This window comes from Schistosoma haematobium, chromosome ZW, assembly GCF_000699445.3.
Source record: "Schistosoma haematobium chromosome ZW, whole genome shotgun sequence".
Classification (NCBI taxonomy): domain Eukaryota; kingdom Metazoa; phylum Platyhelminthes; class Trematoda; order Strigeidida; family Schistosomatidae; genus Schistosoma; species Schistosoma haematobium.
The window spans coordinates 49,850,736-49,874,343 of record NC_067195.1 but is presented as its reverse complement, the minus strand read 5'-3'; the positions used below and the strand labels follow the sequence as shown (position 1 = coordinate 49,874,343).

The following is a 23,608-nucleotide window of genomic DNA, read 5'->3' as shown; positions in this document are numbered from 1 at the left end:
ATCGAGTTGAACAAGTCAAGAGTGAGGATAATGACAAATAACGATAATCGATCGTTAATATCACAGACTGATCCTAGCGAAATAGCTATTGAAAACTAACAAGTGTTGGACAGTTGATTCATTATAGCATAAAGCTCAGCAGAGAACACTGGCAACTTCTGAGGACCTTCAGGTCTCACGATGAGCACTTGACCTTGAGTGCAGGGTGCTATCATCCACTTGTTTGATTGTCTGACTTCAATCAGCTCTCTGTACTTCGAAACCGTCTGACATTTGAGATGGCTAGACTTTATTGATAACAGCTTTTCGAATCGTAGATGCGCACTGCTGAGGAGTCCCACAGTAGGACGAAACGGCCGTCCGATGCTTCCAGGTTTTAAATAGTGATCTAACAACAATCAACTCATGATCCCAATCAAAAACTTAATAATCTCCATAACCCTATACTAATAATTACCATGTGCTCATTAGTGACTAGATTCGTGGGGGAATTCTCGGATTTCTAGTGGAAATCCGTGATCAGTGGAGCTAATCTACGTCAGGTAGATACCGGTGTCTTCCTCAGTACAATGGAAGATGGTCACTCAATTTCGTGGATTGATTGAGGTTAGACATTAACATTGTTGGATGCCGGCTCAATGGTCTAGAGTTTAAACGTTTGCGCGCGAGATCGAAGGCTCTGGGTTCGAATCTCGAGATGCAGGATTGTGGATGCACACTGCTGAGAACTCTCACAATAAGGCGAAACGGTCATCCACTACTTCCAGGTTTTTAATGATGGTCAGACATCAATTGGTTCATAATCTCAATCCAAAAAGCTAATTATTAGCTAAATTCACAGATTAATATGAAATGTCAGATGGGTTTTGTGGAGATTGTAGTAATTTCAATGGTTAAGATTATCAGTCACTTGAAGCTAGACCACCATGGAAAACCTGAAAGCACAGGACGGCCGTTTCGTCCTATTGTTGGACTCCTCAGAAGTCCGCATCCACGACCTCGCCCCCTGCGAGATTCCAGCTTAGGACCTACTGGTTTCGCGAGCGGGCACTTAACCACTAGATCACTGAGCCGGCATCCAACGGCGCTAATGTCTAACTTCAACTAATACACGAAATTGAGCGACACATCTACCACTGTCTTCAGTGAGTCACTATCTCACAACAGACCTGGTTGGACTCCACTGGTCACAGCTTCTCACTAGAACTTCGGGATATACCTCGTGAAGCCAGTCACTAGTGAGCATATGTTGATTAATATGAAATGTTTTCATTTTATTACCTGAATGAGATAATTAATAAGTACGATATTCAGGGTTAAAAGAAATTATTTAGTTAGCTTGCTTTAGAGATTATTTTTTGTAAGTTATAACAGAGAAAACAGGTATTTATTCCCTTCTCTTATTTATAATGTTAGAAAAGTTATGTTAATTATTTATCTATATTAAGTTAAAGAAAACAAAGGAATAATTTTTAACACAAATTGTTAGATAACTATACAGATTATTAGTTTATTGTAATAATATATCTTTTACAACCCTCTGATACCATGTCCCAACAGGATTTAACCGGAAGTGTAGATAATTCTTCAAGTATAATTTAGTCATATTTCATCATGAACTTTTGAATGAAAATCCACAAAACTCAAATATTTATTTACATCTCATACACAAATAGTTTCATTTATAGTTCGGTCAATACAATCATAAAATGATAACAATTTTAATTAATCCCATGTTGGAAACACTACTATACGATCTAGTTTCTTATGGTTCTTCTATGAATGCATATATTTATTAAATCACCATAAACACAACTATACAGCTTCGGTAAATAATATCGTGGAATAAAGTTTTCTGAGCAGAATTGCCTTTATTCTTTATTAAACGAAACAATAGATATTTTTCATCAATTACTTCTATCGCGATTGATCTACTATCAGTAAAAGTAGGATATTCACTCTGATTATCTACACATTGTTTTAGATATAGCAACCTCTTAACTGATATTCATCAGATAGACATAGTTATATCAAGCTCATGAGTTATTATTTAGTGATTTATATATACGAATATCTATACAAAACTTAACATTCTCTGTAGATAGTTGCATTTCGCCTAATGAAAGAGTCTATGTTCGTGTATTTTTTTTCATTGAACATTGAGGTTTCTTGGACTGATGATGACAGTGAAATTTGATCTTCGCAAGAAGATAAGTACCAAAAAACAAGATAAAATGACGTTATTAGATAATATTCAGTAGTCAGTCAGTGTTTTCTTTAGAAATATTTATCGTAGGAACTAAGAATATGAAGATTTATCTATATCATTAAAACAGACCAACTAATAAAGTACAATATCACCAAAGCAAAATCGAAACTGGACTTAATCATAAAATGATGGTTGTAGATAGTCAACAGGAAACCCTGGACCCGGATTTCGTGCTATTTCGCACATGTCAACAAGGTGTACCTGTAATCATAAGGATTTGACACATATGACATTGATCACCACCCAGTAATCAATCAATTGTGGATTTAATCATGTATTACATAGAAAAACTGTTTCAAATCTTTTATATATGTTATTTCCAAGTAGAAATTGAAGAATTTATACGGTGATTCAGTGCATTATTTGAATTCACTCAATCTTTATATAATTTCATAATTCTTATATTTCCACAAATTATATTTGACTGAACAAAATAGATTGTTTGCTTGGAATTCTGATAAATCTTGGTATTTTTGCCGGATGATTAGACAAAAGTAGATATAATCAATTGATAGAACGTTTGTAGTTAGTTCACTCCATACTATTGTAGGATCATTATCCAAAAATACAACAATAATAAAATGAAATCCTTAAAAATAAAACATACCGCAGAACTATAGTATTAAAGGTGAAATTTTAAGAAAATGTATACATTTATGCTGGTAAGGTTGTTAATTCTATCTTATTTAGAATGTTAATACAATTGACACTGTAGTGTCGGTTATTATGTTAAGCCCATATACCTTATTTTAGCTTTCAGATAGGTTAATCTATTTATTCTACTTAAGTCATATTTTGACCTTGTTAATTATTCGCTTATCAATCTTGACTGTTTTTGTATGACCGCATATGTGAGTGCCCTTCTTATCCCATTCATCACATGTCTGTAACCTATTTTTGTGTAACTATAAATATTGATTAACGCTTGATTAAATGGAGTTGGCTTATGTGCCTTCTCCACTCTGCGTCGTTTCGCTTCTCTCTCTTCCATTCGCTTCATATACGGAATATATGTATTCGAAAGTCCATTCTCGTTATTTGACTTATTTAGTCCTGTTATTGACTAACGCGAATTATGTCGATGATTATATACGAGGATAGGCTATAACAAACCATCATACTATGTAATTGGAATCAGATCCCGGGCCATTAAAACAGCAATCTACAATACAAATAACTTACAAAAACGAACATATTTCACTTTGTGACTTTAAAACACAATCATTTCATATAGTTAACTCATAAATCTTTTATTGTATCAACCTTAAAGACAAACACAGATCATTTTTATTTAAATAAGAACAAATAAACAGATAATTTGATATACTATAATTAAGATACTACAGCAAATGGAAATATATAACCTTTCATTATCTCTTGTATTCTTTTCTCTCCATTTTCTTTGCCATTCGGATTGTTTGTGTGAAGAAGTAAAGAAGTCATTTCCTGATAAGATAGTTTTGATTTGTGAGTAAACAGATTCATACACACGCACACACACACATACACAAACGAATATACACGTTGAAAACGTTTTAATAATCAAGTAAATAAATTAAGTTGTACTTATTAAGTCAATATTTTCGTTGATTATCATATTTTGTATTTCCTATCTTTATTCAGTAAAAATAATGATAAAAATAAGTAAAACACTATTATTTACTCATTATTTCTTCGTTATTTTTCTCTTTTTATTTCTTTTTTTCATGTATCTATGTCAATCTATTTACAAATTGGATATAAAAACAAAATCTCAATGAATTGATAACAAAATTAAGATTGAAAATTATCTGGAATTCAATTACAATCTTATTTATCAAAATTATAATAATAAAATTTCTCATATTAATTATGATTACCATGATATTTTTCAAATAATCTACCAGTTATATAGTCAAAATAAATCATTCAATTTTAGTTATATAATTTCAATGAATTATCAAGATAAGAATATGTTTGTTAATAATGCTGATTTGTTAGATATTAAGTCAGTAATCGGTTCCAATGAACACAGTGAGTAATTTATATATATGTATATATTTGCTCATAAAGCTTGTGACTTAAAGCAATATCGAGTCAGTCCACAAAGGATTCACACATACCAACAACAGACTTATCAATTACAGTACTAAACAACATTGGAAAAATACAAGCAAACAACATCAAGTGGATTGAAAACTTTACGCAATTGCACAAACGAGTGTCTTTCAGGACTCTGTAGTCAAGTTGATAACACGATGGTGTTTGAAGCGAATGGTATTGGGTTCGAGTCCCAGAGTGATCATCAATTCTGTGATTCAGGCGTATCCATCTGACATGTCCCAAATAAGACGAAATGTACGTCCTGATTTCCGTTACTAGCCACTATCCATCCTTGCTTATAAAGCTTGTGTCTTGAAGTAATATCAAGTCAATCCACACAGGATTCATATACGCCAACAAGAGACTGATCAAATCAAGTTCTAAATAACATTAGGAAGATACAAGCAAACATCATCAAGTGAATATATATATATATATATATATTCGAATTTTGTTACCATACTACATTAATTACCCATAAACTGAATACTTCTGCTGTACTGTCTATTGAAAATAAACAAGGATTCCAGGCACAAATCTAACTCACATATATGACACAGAATCATAATGTAAAATTAATTCCCAATTACTTAATAATGTACAAGAAAAAAAGAATGTAATGTGTATCTGTTTTTCTTTTTAGAGAGCCGATAATATATCATAAAGAAAACTGTTTATGTATATTAGTACTAGAAGAAATATAATATAAAATGGAAACCCAGTAAAATGAAAACAAACATTGAATATCTATTTTGTTTATAATTTATCCATTATAATTATTCAATTACTAATTCTATCATGTCACCTATCTAATCACTATTAATCAATCATTTTATATATAAATTAGGTTACAATTGCCAAATGTCAATATTATTTTATTATCCATAAGATCATTCATTATGGAACAACATAATTGTTGCCTAAACTTACAAATTCTAATTATAAAAATTAATTATGATAAAATAAATCAGTGATAATACACCATGAGAAATTAATTTCATTATTAGTTATATTTCTTAATGATAGTGATAATTTATAATTAAAGATGTCATAATCAATAAATGAATGATTGTTTTTTCTTGAGATTACATTGAATTATGTAAAGAAAAATTCAACTTGACTAGATTTCTTCCTGTTGTTGTGTCAGTTACTATGTTAAGCCTATATAATTTATTCTAGATTCCAGGCAGGCTGATCTATTCATCCTTCTTGAGTCATGTTTTGACTCACGTATATGGGAGTATGTGTGTGTGTGCACTTCTAATCCTACTCATCACATGTCTATAGCTTATTTTTTTGTGACTATAAATAATGATGAACGCTAGGTTAAATCGAGTTGGCTTACGTGCCTTCTTTATTGCGTATCATCTTGCTTCGCTATTTTCGCTTCGTTTCTTCAATCATTTGTCTGGATCAACGATTATATGAATATACGTGTATTCGTAATTCATTCTCGTATTTGACTTATTTGATTCTGTTATTCACGAATGTCATTTAAGCCGATAATTTTATACGAAAATTGACGATATGTATATTTTAACAACATTCACTCATACGTTTAAATTCATTTGGTGTTGTTTGCTTGTATCTTCCCAATGTTATTTAGAACTTGATTTGATCAGTCTCTTGTTGGCATATGTGAACCCTGTGTGGATTGACTCGATATTGTCTTAAGACACAAGCTTTATGAGCAAAAATCGATGGTGTCCACCAGTGAGATCCAGTTTGATGCGCGTTTCGTTCTATTTGGGACAGGTCAGATGGATGTACCTGCATCACAGAATTGATGATCACTCTGGGACTCGAACCCAATACCATTCGCTTCAAACACCATCGTGTTATCAACTTGACTACAGAGTCCTGAAAGACACTCGTTTGTGCAATTGAGTATAGTTTTCAATTCACTTGATGTTGTTTTCTTGTATCCTACCATTGTTGTTTGGGACTGTAATTGATATATGTGAATCCTGTGATGATAGCCTCGTTATTGCCCTAAGTCAAAAGCTTTTTTAATTAAAGTAAGATATAAGGCCACAAAACTCGATTGAAAATCAATTTAATTCATCATTTGTAATTTTCTTATTCTGTTAGTTTTTCTTCCTTTTTCCTCTTTTTTTCTTCTTTCTCCTTTTTTTTCAGTACATTAATTATTCATTTTATATTAAAATTCATAATGAAGTTTTTTTAACTTAAAAATTAGAAAAATTGTCAAGTAATCTATTATTGTTCTATTCACAATAATAAGACAATTTGCTTAATATAAACTCAAATTAATTATTGATAGTATGACCTGAATAAAAATTTAAAAAAACTTTAGTAGTTCATGAATCAATTAAAGGTAGACTACTATGAAAAACCTGAAAACACTGAACAACCATTTTCTATGGTGATTGACTCATGAATTTAACTAATATATCGCTAAAATCTACATAAAACCCCTTTCTGATAAGAAAAAAGTAAGATTAACTGAATTATGATATGTTTTTTTTCTATGTAATGCTCATTTTATAACAAGATTAAAAATCCTTTCAAAAAGAAAAAAAAGACAGAAAAAAATAAGTTCCCATCATGATGAAGTTTTTTTCTCTGAGCTGGATGGTTTGATCGTGGAGCTTTCATCGTTCTTCTGAACGACATCATCAGCAGAAACTTCAGATAGAACTGAAGCGTTCGAATTTCTCCATATGTGGTTCACACCTTGTCCTGTAGACTTCGATGTTGATTGGTTCTTGTTGACCTTAAACTTGTCATTGTTTACGTCTTTGTTTTGGTTATATCTCCCATTGGTTTGATTTTTGTTCCTATGTTTATGAATAATTTTCCAACCACTCCATCAAATCCCCCACACAATTCTTGGATCAAATTAAGAACATTCAAATCAACAACGATGAGCTGATGATATCCTTCGATGTAACAGCGTTATTAACCTCAATTGAACCAAGGTTAGCAATGGAAATTATATCCCTTCTTCTCACCAACGACACAAATCTCACAAAGCACACGAAGATTCAAATTCAAAGTCTACTAGAACTCATCGATTTATGCCTAACAACATATGGTCAATTCAACGACAAAATTTACGAACAAACAAAAGGGACACCGATGGGGTCACCTATATCAGGACTGATCGCAGAAGCAGTGATGCAGAGACCTGAGGTTACAGTGAACTGAAAAAAGAAAAATCTTGCTATAGATGGTAACCTTAAAACTAGTCATATGTAGTAAAACCGGAGTCTATTTCATCGAATATATTGTGGAACACTAAGAGCTACACTGTGATGTATGAAAAAATTTTATTATTTGTAATTGCAGACGTATTTTTGTTACAATAATGAAATTTATGTATTAAACTCATAAGTTTACTGATGTTTAACTGTATTTAAATATAGAAACATGCCTGTACGCCATGTATAATTTTAGAAACCCTTTGAAATATCATGACATGTTATAAAACGTAATTTTGGGTTTAAACTTTCGAAGAATAACCAATCCATATTTTAGCCACTATTTATGACAAATATTTTATATGTAGACTCAGGAAACAAATTGATTGTAAAAGCTTTTAAATTATAGTCTTTACCATTTGACAAGAACAGTCATTGTTTGAATTCATTCAATAAACGTTTACACTAATCTTAATAAGACTAAATAGAGTTTGTATCAACATAAACTGAAACATGTGAATCTATGATGTGTACTAGATAATTAAATATATTTGATTCACAGATACAATACTGCAAATCAAATTAACCAAGAATTATGGCGCCATGTTACAAGTAATCAGTCATCATCAGTCAATCAATCAAAGTAATTTGAATGGTCGTTTAATAGTACACTTAGATCATTCAAACATTCTTCATTTATTTTCGTACTGGAGACCAGAAATAAGTGAAGATTTATCAGTGAGTATGTGTAAAATTCTTTTTGATTTATGCAAATGTCTAGTTTATAGGATGAAGATAATGAATGATGAATGCGATTATCATCATTTTAGTTCATTTAAATTTAATTGATGAGTAACAAACCAAATTAAACACACCCGCAGTTTGTTGTATCTTTAATTCTGGCTAGTTATCACGCAATTCATTCGCTAATCAAAATACGACTTAAACGTTCTTGTAGTGTACTAAACCAATGACGTTCGTTCGGTCTGATCAGCCTAGCGTCCTATTGGTCCATTGCTCACCTAGCCCGTCCAGATGAGTCCAGAGTGCTAATAACAGCCTCCACTAGACGAATCATTTATTCTAATAATAATGTTTATATATCAACCAAACGGCCCGCAACGCACCGTAAAATAGAAAATAACATTTATACGCAATAAAGCCAAAATGTGGCTGTGAACGTGTAACTTAAGAACAGTAAATCGTACAATAATAATCTATAGGTCAAAATAAAGCTTATAATAAGGGAAATATAGGTATACATAATCTTATTACTGAGTAGCTATACCGTAATAATATATAGATAATATTTGTCCATTAATAGGTCTCAGAAGTTACTCGTAATTTAATCTTTGCTATGACATAACAAAATTACGTTACTTAACATCTTTACAAACTCCGACACTACTATTATTATACAGGAGCGACAAAAAGTTGACGTGGGATTAACAAATAGCATATTTTTGAAAACAACTGTCGATAGACCTATATAGTAACAAAAATTAACGTTTAACATAGAATATATGTACATATAACCAATAAATTAATTAATACATATTTTTAGCATCTTAACAAGAATGAAATTGTCTTATATGAATAATTAAAACAATTGGTTTTCAGTAATCTAATTCAAAACTTCTTTACTTCACACTTCCTTCATCTGATACATTATAATATTTAAAAATTGAATTTAAGTATATATATCATTAATTCCATAGTCTTCGTAAAATAAAACTCATTTTCAAGTCTACTATATTCTAATTTCAATTAAATTGTTAAATAGCATGTTTAGAATCCAACATAAATTAAGGATTATGTAAAATGATATTATAAACAATAAGTTATGTTGTAGTGAACAAGAAAACCGGTGGGGACAATCGAATGTATTCAACACAGAATTAAAGGAATTGTTAATAATATCCAACAATCAAATATTAAACACGTAATTTGCAAAATGTCCATCAGTTGCCTCTTGATGACTCAGACTTCATTGTCCTTGCATTTTCATACAAATTGCATTCTGTTCCCATTCTTTACTGTTCGATCCTCTTGTCTCTCTGATGCCAGACCTCCTGTTCACGAGTAACGTTATATACTACTTATGTCAATATAAGTAGCACACACCACAATGTATGAACTAATGAATGCATACATGAAATTTTATTAACATTTTCATCTATGCTATCATTGTTTATGATTGGTAAGTTTTATAATTAGTTTAATAGGATAACTTTTCTTCAAAAAAATCAATATGAACATAATTATCTGTTTCTATATTTAAAGAGGAAAAAAATGTTATCTAATCACTCTTTCCTCCTTTTTTTTCTTTCTTTCAATATTTTTCTTATATCAAGTTATCTATGAATGGATTACCTAAACAAATCAATTCTATAATTCAATTTAGTTTTTCTAAAATATATCAATATGGACAACAATTCATTATTATGTTTACAAATAATTTAATGAATTCTATAGATCAAATACAATCTAATCAACTTATTAATATAATTTATTCTGATTTAGAATATACTACTTATTTACTTATATATTGGATAAATAATGAATCTGTTTTTATTGAATCAATCAATATTCCAATAATTAAAAATATATTATCAATGAATTTAAATATAACAAAATTAAATTTTTTGGAAAAATGGCATGGATACAATAAAATGTTCAATAATTTAATTCAATCTAAATTCAATTTAATAAAATATTTTGATAACATTTATAAACATTTAATGGTAAGTTAATATAATATAGTACAATGTCAATATCTTTCATTTAATGTGTGTTTTTTTTGCTTTTGTTGGTGTTGCTCTTGTTGTTGTTGTTGCTTGAGATCATGAATTGATTCATGTTAAATAATCATCATTGAGATTCTAAATCAAAAATTTAATGATCTCCATAATTCCATAGTGATAATTTAATTTCGTATTATGCAATGAGAAGATGAATTTTATCAGTATTATGTATTATATTTACGCAATACATTTCGAACAATCTAACCACATGTAATATACTTGTTAAGACATTTTTGTATGAAAATTAAAAAATCAACTAGATAGAATAAAGGTAAGCTGTAAGGAAGAAGGAAAATAAAGTACACAAAAACAATGTGATAACCGCTCTAGATAATAAATCAGTATTACCAGGGTAGGTTAAGGTTAAGGACAAATTGTTTTTGAACACATAAAGGAGGTTTCACTTTCCGTATAGCCAAGGCTTCAATAAACCCTAGTATATGTCCTTGAAGGCTTTTGTACAACACTACAAATGCTGACTTGATAGGTCCTGGCTTCGAATCTCGCGGGGGGGCAGGATCTTGGAGTGCCACAATAGGACGAAACGGCCGTCCAGGGCTTCCAGGTTTTCCATAGTTGTCTACCTTCAACTGACTCATGATTTCAACTATTGAAATTACTAAAATCTTCACAAATCCCCTTCTGGTAAGTCTTATGATCAGTCTTAATCAAATGTTTCGCAATAAAGGAAAATACCAGTCTATCCTGTGATCTTATTTGACCATGGGAATTCATTTGTTTATGTTTAATTGAATTGTTCGGTTACTATATACCGTATTTTTATAATGGTGAATATGTATTTCAGACTGTCATTTGTGACAAAAATGATTAACACTTATCTTGGAGTAACCCTAATATAATTTAATTTAATTTCAATCATAACAACTAACTATATAGAATTAATTTGTAGATGAACTAAATTTCTTGTCAGATATTGTGATTGATAGAAAGTAATTATGAGAAATGTATGTTGAATAAAACAAGACATGGTCAAAACACAAAATGAACATGCTATGATTTTGTCTAAGTTAGTAACAATAGGTTCACAGACAGAGCTTATATATATAAATTGCTCAGTCCCAAAATATCAATCAGAACAAACGAGAGAACATCCAAGTACTTTGTATTATTCTGTCTCATTCAAGCATGAAAAATACAAGATCGTGATGCAACATAGCTAATTAGTCTCAACTTCTACATCACTAAGACATATGTAGTACGAATCAAAGCAACAAGTATATTATCAATGAACTATAATTTATGAACCTGAAAAGGGCATGGATATCGTCTAATACCGTCAAATAAACGTCTGCTATCAGAACAAGATAGAACATACCATAAACCAATCATTTAATCAATAAACATAAGAAGTATGTATATTGATTATTCAGAGGATTTTCATGTTTTTAGATATTTAATCAATCTTGACAAAGTGATATTTAAATCCTCAGTGTTGTTCATCGTTACATTTTCAATAATACGTGAAATAAGTTTCCAAAAGTATTGGATTGATTGTTACGAAAAGACTAGACAATGTATCAATTACTTAACTATACCAATAATATATAACAGAAATAACCGAGATTAAGAGTAATCTAGACATTAATTATTTGTGAATCGAAAGTGATTGGGAATTACTCAATATTTTGACTGAGCTAATACATTACAATTTTGTATTGATCAGTTGAAAGGGTGCTTTGAAATTAATGTTTATGGTTTTGACCATCTCAGTGATGTATTATCACAGTCAATAAAGCAATTGTGTTGCTTGTAAGAGTATTTCATTAGCTACCATGAAGCTATAAATTCTATATTTACCTACCATGTTATTCCAGATAGTCGTACATGGATACAATACAGCAAATTGTAAATAATATTAACAGTTTATTCTTATAAAACGTGGTGGTCATGACCATTTTGACAAACCTTTAACTGGCTCAGAAAGAAGGTTTAAAGTTCATTTTTGATCAACTTTAAACAATCAAATGTGTATTTCACTGATTCTTGGTAGACTTTTAACGAAAATATAAAATTACAATGCAAGAATACTCAAACGTTATTCTACTACAAGAAAGACTTAGTTTTATTTGAAGAAAATATGCATTCCGCATGATTATGATTGTTTTTCGCACAAAAAACAAATGTTTTGCATTCAACATTTTATCAATTTTAACGTTAGCATCTATTTCTGTTGGCATATAATCAGTTAGTTCTTATCAAACACTATAGAAATAAGAATGTCTCGACACTAACGATTTCCCTATTCTATCTAATTAAAGACATTAGTCGTTTTTTAAACTAAAATTCAATGTTTTAAATGTTTTCATAGTTTAAGTCATGAACCGTTCTTAACTCGACCACCACTGAAGACCTGGAAGCACTGAACGGCCGTTTCGTTCTGGTGTAAGACTCGTCAGCGGTGTGTAGCCATTACCTCACATCCGTGAATTGAACCTAGGACCTTCGCTTTGGTGTGAAAACGATTAATCTCTTGATCACTAAGCTGTAACCAAATGTTACATTGATGCGCAATCCTGATCTATTGCCTTCATACATTTATTTGAAAAACACACAATTTCATAAATATGACAGTTCAAACTATTGCTGTTAAGTATAATCTAGATTAGCTTACTCTTCTTCAGTTATTCATTATTATATAATCGGATAGAATAACATTTTTACTTATAACTTTTAGTTTAAAATTCTTGTTTCAATTATGCTAATAAATCATGAAATATACTTTATTAAAACAAAAATAATTTAGTTATAGTTTAGTTTTTATTTTGATAATCAAACAGAAATAGAAATCCTGTTTCATTTCAACTGGTACATGAATGAAATGAAGTAATGTCTACTTTTTATATGTGACAAACGATAGAAAATCAAAATAAGAAACAAGTGAAACGCGTTTATTGTTTGTTTATTTTTTATGTTATACAAATATATTTCGTTTTTATATTTTGTTTAGTGAAGTTTTGTGTAGATAGTAGAAGATTTGAATAAATCATTTCGTATGACAAAATATATAATAGAAGAAAGGATTAAAATTATTAACAGATAATTAGTTAATTTTAATAGTTGGGACCATGAGTCAATTGAAGGTAGACCACTATGGAAAACCTCGAAACACTGAATGGCCATTTCTTCCTATTGTGGGACTCCTCAACAGTGCGCATCCACGATCCCGCCTCGCGAGATTTCTTCATGGTGCTCTAGCTTTAATTCACTCATGATTTCAACTAATAAAGTTATTATATTATCCACAAAACCCCTTCTGATACTAATTAGTTAATTACTAAGATTATGTTTCAGTAAATGACATAAACCACTTTACGATGTGATGGGCTAATTTTGTAAAACAGGAAAAGAATTTTCTTAACATTGCATAAAGGTTTCATTGTTTTCTGAATAGTAAACCAAAACAAGCTTCAGATAGAAATTAACTATTAAATTTTCACCACATGCAACTAACCTGGTTATTCTGTCTCATACACACGTACAAATGCCGATGAAGACAACTAGTGTAGCAGAAGCCTCTGCGTCAGTAGGCTTCAACGTACACAAGGGAAAAACAAGATCCTCAAGTACAACATAAAAAGCACTAACACAATCACACTTGGTGGAGTAACTCTGGAAGATCTGGAATCGTTCACTTACCAGATAAGCATCATCAATGAACGTGGAAGATCTGAATCAGACGTAAAGGCGAGGACTGCTAAAGTAAGGACCACATTCCTACAATTAGAGAATATATGAAACTCAAAACAATTGTTTGCAAACCAACAGCGGTGTCAGAATCTTTAATACGAACGTAAAAGCAGTTCTACTGTATGGAGCTGGAACGTGAAGAACTACCACAACCATCATCAAGAAGGTACAAGTATTTATAAATAGTTGTCTACCCAAGATACCCCGTTGACCGGATATCACCAGTAACAGCCTACTGTTAGAGATAACAATTCATATTACAGCTGAAAAGGAAAAGATGCTGCAAATGAATAGGATATATGTTACGGAAATCGTCAAACTGCATCACGAGGCAAACGATTACAAGGAAAAGAGGGAGGCCAAAGAACAAACTACGTCGGGAGTCGGTAGCAGACGTGTAAAGGATGTAAAGCAACTAGAAAGAACTAGAAAAAATTTCCCAAGACAAAGTTCTATGTAGAATGTTAGTGGGTGGTCTGTGCTACCTCACAAGGGTAACAGGATTAAGTAAGTAAGTAAGAACATGTAACTGACAGCTTGTTTTGCCAACAATGACTGGATGCTATCAACATCTGCCCGGTAACTAATTGTATATTTTTTTGACGGTCTTCCAACTTGGCCCGATTTTCGGTTTTATAGTTGTATATGATAATTTCTAATTAGTAAATGAATTGGATCAATTTCTATACGTTTATTGACTGCGTTTAGTCTGAATGCCAAGCTTCTGAAATTTCCCTAGTTTTATTTGTATTCCCTTTTTCAACTATTACATTTCCCAGTGAAATATCGAAATGTTTCACGATCAATGCAGAGAAATAGATAGTTTAGTGTCGAAGGGAACGTAAGATATTAGTGATTTTAATTGATTAAAAATTCTGAATCTGTTGAAAATCTCCTTAACATGAAAACAACCGACTACAGTACATTTTAGACATTTTAGACTTCTACACATATCCAGTAGACATATCTTATTATTCATAATTTCACGAATATTGTACAAACAATATCAATAAAATACAAATTGAAGAATTTGAGCATTGATTAGAATCAATATTGAATAAGTAAACTGATTAGACAACTGTGCTAGCGTTTTTTAATCACCAGAAAAATCTTAGTAATACTGACAAGATGTTTCGGTTCATCAACTGGCTGCCTTGAGAATTTTTCTAAAGATATAAAAGAGTACTCAAACTTTAGACAGAAAGAAAGAAAGAAGGAGAAATAGAAGATATGATGACTTTTTTTCTCCACTCAACTCAGAAAACTATAGTAGTCTTTAATATAGTGAGTAATTTAATAAAGAACGGAAAAATACCCATGAGGAATACGTTGACTGAATTACTCATTTGCCAGTAAAGCTAATAAGATGATAACTCTTTTGAATATTGTGAGGTTTGAATTCACAGGACATTTGTCTTACTTATTATACCTTGTTCAACTTGACTGTGAAACATTTTCGAAGTGTAAAAACACTTAGAAATACCAGCTAGATTTTCAAGAATCTTAGAGTGACGAGAGATATTGGTCACAGATGATATTTTGTGAAAGATTGCATGAATAATCAGATCGAATTAGGTAAATACATCGACATCAGACGGGAATATACAATTCCCTGTGATAAGGGTGTGCGCGAAAGAGCTATCAGAAAGATGTTAGACTATTTTCTTGGAATAGCACCCAAAAAGAATGTTCCCATTTAGACAAATTAAACTTCCCGTGGGGATGGAGATAGAAGACACAAAAGCCTGTATTTGAGTTTTATGAATGTTGACAGCCGTCAGCAAGGCATATTTGTAACTAAAGGACCAGACAAACACAACGCTAACCATCATCCAGTGATCAGCCCATTGTAAATATCTTAGTCCTGCGAGAGGTTAGTAACAGACCAAACAGTCCAATGGTAGTCTCAGACAACAAAGCTGGGTGATGTTGGTTTTAATTCACCAAAAAATATTAACCCCTCGAAGATTACAGACTTACCTTTGTGATGAGTACCAATTATCAAGGAACTTAGGTTCGAGGTATTTCCCCAACTTATTTTGGTTAGGCATTTTTTTAATTACCACTTCCTTACTCACCTTTAATAAAATCATAAATGATATTTTTTTTCTTAAATGAAATACACTAATTTATATAATTTCAGATATATATAGAATCAAATATACAACATAATTCTTTCCAAAAATTAATAGACAATATTAATCCATTTCTTAATTATTTGGTGAATAAAACGATCGAGAAATCAGAAGATTTTTCCAAAGATTCAATCAAAGGTTTAAGTAAGTGTGAATATGATGTAACAATATAAAATACTATTGATAATATCTTCATGACTTTTTACTAATATAATTGCGTGTAACATATAAAAGGATTCATTCGAATTAAGAAGCAATCTGAAATAATAATAGTAATATAGGTTTTTACGCATTAATTTGTTTAGTTTTCCAATCAAAAGAAATCTACTGAACAGAATCATGTATTTATTAATTTATGATGATGCATTCATACTAGTAAAATATCATTAATTTAAAGTAGTGAATAATAATGTTCAATTTGAGCTTATGATTTACAGACTTAATCTACGTACTGAAAATGAAACTAACTTTATTCTGTGTTTTTATTTGAAATTCTAATTGTTTTATAATCACGGTTTGTGACTCACGTTGTCTAGTTTATTCTTTAGCAATCTTGATTGTAAATTAGTATTAACATTATAACTTAAGCTATGACCTAAGCAAAAAACGTATTTACGCATAAAGTTATGTAAATAATGATCTGAAAATACTTCTTTTTCAATAGTTATTCTGTGTTAGATAACCGGTGCAAAACACTTGAACCTAAAATTACGGATTCATAATGACAAATTAAACCGTTATTTGGTAAAACATGAATACCATACATTCAATAATTTAATTGTATGATGTCTATCGATCATCTCAGACTTTGTTGTTTCTTCGTTTCCATACCAATCAGTATCTGTTCCAATTCTCTTCTATTCGGTCTTCTCTACTTACTGCTGCCAGACATTTCACTTTCGATTGGTGGTAGATATGTTACTTACATCTGTCGACATAAGTACTACACACCACAGTATTACTTTAAAATGAAAAATAATGATGTTAGACAAGATTGGGAAAAAAAGATGAGAGCATTTTATTCACTTGTTTTATTTCATTATTAATATTTGATAATTTTTAAATTAGCTAAATCATCGTTTTAAAAATGGCATCATTTTATGCCATTTAAATTTATTTTGTTTTTTTTTATGTTTTAAACAAGAAATAAGTTTCAATGCTTTTGATTCTTTTTGGTATTCTATGGTCGAAATCTACAATATATGGATAAAAATGCCATCAAAGATCAGTGAAAATATATACAATCTCCTTGTTAATGATGCCAGAAATTCTGCGAAACTAGAAAATATTACAGTTTATTTAAAACAGGTGAATGAACGATTAAAAATCTCTGTGAGTATTTTAAATTGGCTAGTATTTCGATATAATTTGAATGTGTATCCCTTAATAATGAGTAATCCCTTACTAAACAACATAAACATAACATAAAGGTATGGATTTAAATAAACGATACCCTTCGTTCTCTATGTGTGAAAATCAGTGTTAATACAACGCTGAAACAGAAGAAACATAGCTGTATCTAGGATGTCGAATGTACTGATTGCATTATTGTTCTGATCAGTACGTATCGTCAGAATATGATATTAATTTTCAGTAGATGAATATAACACAGTTTTAAAGTTGATCGTGTTTTAATTCAAATATGTGACAATTTTTCCCAATACAATACTGAATAAAGTGAGAACATAATAGATATTAGTGAATATTTTATCCTTAAATCCTCGATATTATTTTAATGAAACCTTCTATACATTAGAACTACAAGCCTACTTTGCCGACGCGTACGCTTTTTGTATCAAAGCCATGTTCTCTGTAATTCATTTGTTTCACAGTATATATTTCGAAGTCACTGACAAAGGATATATAACTTCCGACATGAGAAGAATTGCAGTTTGCTACTGAAGTAACTTTTCCTACGTATATCTGATTATTTTCACTTGGGTATTCCCGATAAATGCAAGCACATTTGCATCAATGTCACATTATCCAGCAATTCTCTAGTTTTTACTGATGAGGAAACCATATAATAAACTACTCTGGTAATAATGACTTTCAACCTGAAATTAACAGTCCTGTTGTCTATATTTTCCTTACCGTCCTAATTGTTCTCTTCAACCAATTAGTCTTGTTTGGCTTTTCTTTTGTCATATAAATATCTTGACAAGTTGGTATGTGATCAGGTTGATTGAAATGTAATGGGCTAATATATCACTTAGCTCCGATGAATCAATTTTTTTCATTTCATTGTCAAACTGGATCACAGCAATCCACTCGTGGTGTAGGTACTGGCCTAATTAACTCAATAATTCAGTGCCGAGTCTTTGATACTTGGTGGTAATATTTCTGAGACATGCAATAATATGAGACCCTATCATATGGAGACCATTAATTCCAAAATGATTGCAGATAACCCTCTTTGAAGCATGCTTTTATGTACTACTTATGATTTTGAGTTATATATATGCACTAAATACTACTCACTTTCTTTCTTCCCTCATTTATAAATTGATTTCATTCAGTATAGTTTATTTGAAAGCATTCGAAACAATGTTAGCACTATGGGGCAATGTGCCAGTGATAGAATCAGTGAACAATGGTGGAATGAAAATTCCAATTATGAACAACTGAATCAGTTCATCCAACTAATTAAACAGAAGGAAATAGAAGAATCTTACACGATACTATTCAAACCACATTTGAGGACTTTCACCAAATCAATGGATAAAAATCAATATTATTTTAAAATATATATTCCACAGTTAGTCAAGATATTTACCTACTACGTACCGAAAATTTGGCCTTATTACCTACAGGTATAAAAATAATAATATTGAACACTTTGGATGTTTTCATTTTTCAGTGTACCTTATAATTTAAAAATATACACAACTGATTGAATAGATTGTGGATAACTACGACTTTTTTTATATATTCCGTCATGTTCATACATCATATTATTCTGCTCAGCTATAATGTATATCCAGTTTGTTAGTTACTATGTTCAACGTAGCTATGTAAGTTAAACTTTTCCTCATAGACTTTGTGGGACAATATAAGCATATGAGGTTTATTTATTGTCAACCTATAATTTTTGGACGACCTTTGAGCAACGCTAAAATGATATTGAAAATATCCACCTACTAACTAGGACTAAATGAGGGGTATAAAGTAGTGTGAGGAATTGTAATTATGATTTTCAGTTGATGGTTAGGGTTAGGAATTAGATTTAGAGTTTTCATCATGAACTGACATCAGCTATAATGCCAAAATAGTATTTAGTGTGTATGAATTTTCCGCTAAAATCCTAGACCTATTATCTTAAATCTGACTGGTTCGTCCACAAATTATAGTCTCACCCCACCAGCCATATGAAAGTCATAACTAAGTATTACCTACACCTTAATGAAGCTTTAGGAAGTTAGTCATATTGCCCTACTTGTAGATATCATAAAATAAATTCAGTCATGATGTTCCCTTATTATAATGAGCAATCTCGTTCTTTGTTTTCAAGTGCTTGTTTAATTTTTCCATGACTCCTCATTTAATTCCTAAACATTTTACAACAGTACTACACTATACTTAAAGAAATATACATTTTGTATCATATTGTCAGGTTCCAAAATTATTATCAGTTTTTCCCTTAATTCTAGATGAACTGAGATTCCATCGGTCTAGAAAGAATATTTTAAATGAAACTTATTCTACAAGACAGCTATAATTTATTCTGGCTGCCTTATCTCTTAAGTTGTAGCAATCATCTATTATCTTGAGTAAAATTTTTATGATAGGTTCAGTTGACAGTACACTCTAACAGTGTTTCGAGACATTACTTTTTCAGTTTATGCCATAGAAAATGATGACAACTACAGAATTTAATTATTTGACACTATGTGAAGTAGTCATGTAATCTATAACACTAATCAAATACTATAAACTAGGTCATATTCTATTAAATTCAATTATTCAACACCACTGTGTTAGTTTGACAACAAGCTATAGATACCTAGACTTACTATAACCAAATAAGTCATGGACTCATGTAATGTAGAATATTTGGTGGAGTTTTGTTCTCTGAGCTAGATCATTTGGTCGTGGAGAAATTCGAACACTTCTCTTCTACCTAACTTTTGTGCTGATGGTATTGTTCAGAAGAACGATCATTCACCTCAGAACACATTAACTCCACCAAAATCATCCACTTGAGCTACAAACTTTCTCCATCTCAGTGTAGTATATTCATTTACTATAGTATTTACTAAACAGAATAAAAACAGATTATCACTTCTCATTCATTTCATATGTATCCAAAGATAGTTTTGTTCGACCCAACAATTCCTTCGTTATGTTTTCATAGGTACATCAACTGTAACGAAGACCACTTAGATATTATTCTTGTCACTGTTATTATCGCTGTCATTGTAATCACATCACTACTACTAATATTTCTAAATGGTTCTAATTTTATCTCTTAGTCTAGTTTATGGACAATAATTCATAAATGTTTCTTACAATTGACCAAGTTATAGATTATCTCGCTTATTCTGTTCTGAAATAAATTCTACTTGTCTATTTGTGAAATATTTTTAACTGTTTCTCAAGAAACTAAGTTTGAACAAATGATTTTCTGTAGTAACTTTTACCCCTGCTTTATAAAACTACTATGTAATGATAGTGTGAGGTATGCTTAATACCGCAGTTACATCTTATATTAAACTCTTTATATGGACAGTTGTTTTCTTAAGTGGTAGTCTGAACGTTTGGAAACCAGAAGGCACTAGCTGACGACTGGACAAAATTGCAAACTAACTAAAGTTGAAATTGAGATCAACTGGATATCAACTCAATACAATTGGTCAACAAGCTCTCCTCCAGATCTGAAGGTACTGGACTATTCCATTGTTGAGATGTATACTGATGAAAACATTCACACTAGGACAAAACCTATGACCAATACTTCGTGATTTTGAATGGTCGTCTAGACAAAATAATAAGATGATGTATTTAGAAAGATAGTAGTAGTATTGATAAAGCGTTTGGTATGTGATCAGCACCATAGAAAGATGGACAGATAGATAAATATACAATTAGCTAGAACTGTTCACCATGTATATTACATTTCATCATTGAATATAGTAACATCATGTTTCTGTCTATAAATCAGTTTACCACCTATTGTGAATTCGTTAAGATTTTTATATTTTTTAAGAAAATTTTTTTTAAATTTTCTTTCTGAATATACTCGTTTAACTTTTCATATATTACTTAATTATTTTAATAATTACACAATTAAGACCATTTAAGTAGTATAACAATCTATATAAATGCTTGATGTATGGGGATTCCTTTTATCATTATTTTTTTCTCTGATAAAAATTTTCCAAAAACGTTAGAATAAAATTTTAATTATCGATATTTTAAGTAGAATAAACTGACAACTTGTACATTATCTTTCATAAAATTGAAGTTGGTTCGAAATATTGTTCACTATTGCGAAATTCAATAGTTTGCATATTGCGTTGTTAAAATAAAATTGTTTGTTCTTTCACTTTTGACTGACTAAAGAATAATCATTGAAATAGAATTATAATGTAAAGTACGCGCCTTTTAGTTGGATTAAAAAAACAGGTGAGACTTTAATTTATGGACGATCTTTGAGCGATACTAAAGTGACCTTGACAGTGTTCACCTAATAACTAGGACTAAATGAGGGTTATCAACCATCCTGAGGAATTAGAATTATGATTTACAGTTGATGGCTAGGGTTAGAAATTAGATTTAGAGTTTTCATCACAAACTGACATCGGCTATAATGCCAAAATTTTATTTAGTCAAATGGATGGGTGAATTACGCACCAAAATTTGAGACCTGTTATCTTACACTTAATTGGTCCGTCCACAAATTATAGTCTCGTCTAGTGTTATTCACTATGAAGTAGTAATTTGATAAAATTTTGTTAATAAGATGATTAGATTTAGTCTGTATCATAGTGTGTAACTGTTACTTTTTGTGCGATTATCCGTTCATTGGTTTATTTATTTTGAAATGCAACTATTGATTCATGTTTTCAAATTGCTTAGACCTCTCTTTTCTTTCTAAACCATACAGAGTTGATCCATTAGAAGATATAGTTTATTTTCAGAATGAATTAAACTTAAGACTGAATTATTCCTATGGACATTTGATTTGATGTGAGCTAGTAGTAGGATCCAAGACGTGCGGTTTGTACTATTTGAGACTCACTAACTGGATATACTTACATCTCAGTGTTGGTGTTCACATTGAGACTCAAACCATGTACCTTTCGCTCCAACATACTATATTACCTAATAAGCTATCAAGTTCAGATAACTATTAGATTGCTCAAAGAATATAGTATTTACATTATTATTGATAATCCTTTAAATTATCCGGTTCTTCATATTCAAGACTGGACATATCTTCATCGTGAATAGAATGACTTTGAAAAAAACAAATGAATGGATAATTAATTACTTAACTTCTTGATCTCAGTCAGTGACATAATAAACTCCACAGCCCTATACTGATAATAACCATATGCTCACTGATGACTAGCTTCGTGAGGTAATTCTCAGAGTTCTAGTGAGAAGCTGTGACCAGTGGAGCTAATCCATGTCGGGTGGAGACAGATATCTACCTCAGTACAATAGAAGATGGTCGCGCAATCTCGTGGATTGGTTAAGGTTAAACATTAACACCATTGGATGCTGGATCAATGGTCTAGTAGGTTGGGCTTTCACACGCGAAACAGAAGGCCCTGGGTTTGAATCTTGCGAGCTGGATCGTGGATGCGCACTGCTGAGGTGTCTCACAATAGGAAGAAACAGCCATCCAGTGCTTCTAGGTTTTTAATAGTGGTGTAACATCAATCAGTTCTTGATTTGAATCAATAATATCATTTATAACTCAATGCTGTAAACATTTTTTTAAACTTTGAAACTCATTCTTGTTACTTTTATAAAATTAGCTAACAGCTTCCTTCCATAAGGAACAGTTTATTGACTGTATTGTTTCATTTATCTCTTTACCATAACATATAACTCTATCATATAATCATATATTTATTTAATGTCAAATATAACCGCTCTTTTTTTAATCTTATTTTCATACATTTTCTTTCAATATTCATATTAGATCTTAGAAGAACAATCAAAAATGAAATCACAAGTAAATCAACTAACAACAGAATCTAACAATTTTGTATGAACAATATTTCTTTTTCTATTATAAATATCATAATGGAATGCTTTTTTCTTCTTCCTTAATCCTAATGATAATGAATTCATACTACTGTTATATACATAATACAAAAAAGAATTGGCAAAATATTTGTGAACTTATGACCATGTCTTTTGCTTTGTTTTAATGTTTTTTTATTTGATGAATAAAATAAATGATGAAAGACGATTGACGAAAACACGCAGAAA

General features: G+C 30.8%; 1 protein-coding gene across 1 annotated transcript in view; it reads left to right on the top strand.

Moving 5' to 3' along the window:
* The window catches only part of MS3_00010412 (uncharacterized protein), a gene marked incomplete at both ends in the record, with an annotated part of 54,555 nt that extends 31,168 nt beyond the window's left edge, over positions 1–23,387 (top strand). The window contains 7 exons of the mRNA XM_012938732.2: positions 4,048–4,282; positions 8,078–8,253; positions 9,870–10,259; positions 16,171–16,306; positions 17,307–17,494; positions 18,682–18,975; positions 23,316–23,387. Of these exons, the coding sequence (XP_012794186.2) occupies positions 4,048–4,282; positions 8,078–8,253; positions 9,870–10,259; positions 16,171–16,306; positions 17,307–17,494; positions 18,682–18,975; positions 23,316–23,387 (1,491 nt within the window). The remainder of the gene's footprint in view (positions 1–4,047; positions 4,283–8,077; positions 8,254–9,869; positions 10,260–16,170; positions 16,307–17,306; positions 17,495–18,681; positions 18,976–23,315) is intronic.
* Positions 23,388–23,608: the final 221 nt, after the last annotated feature.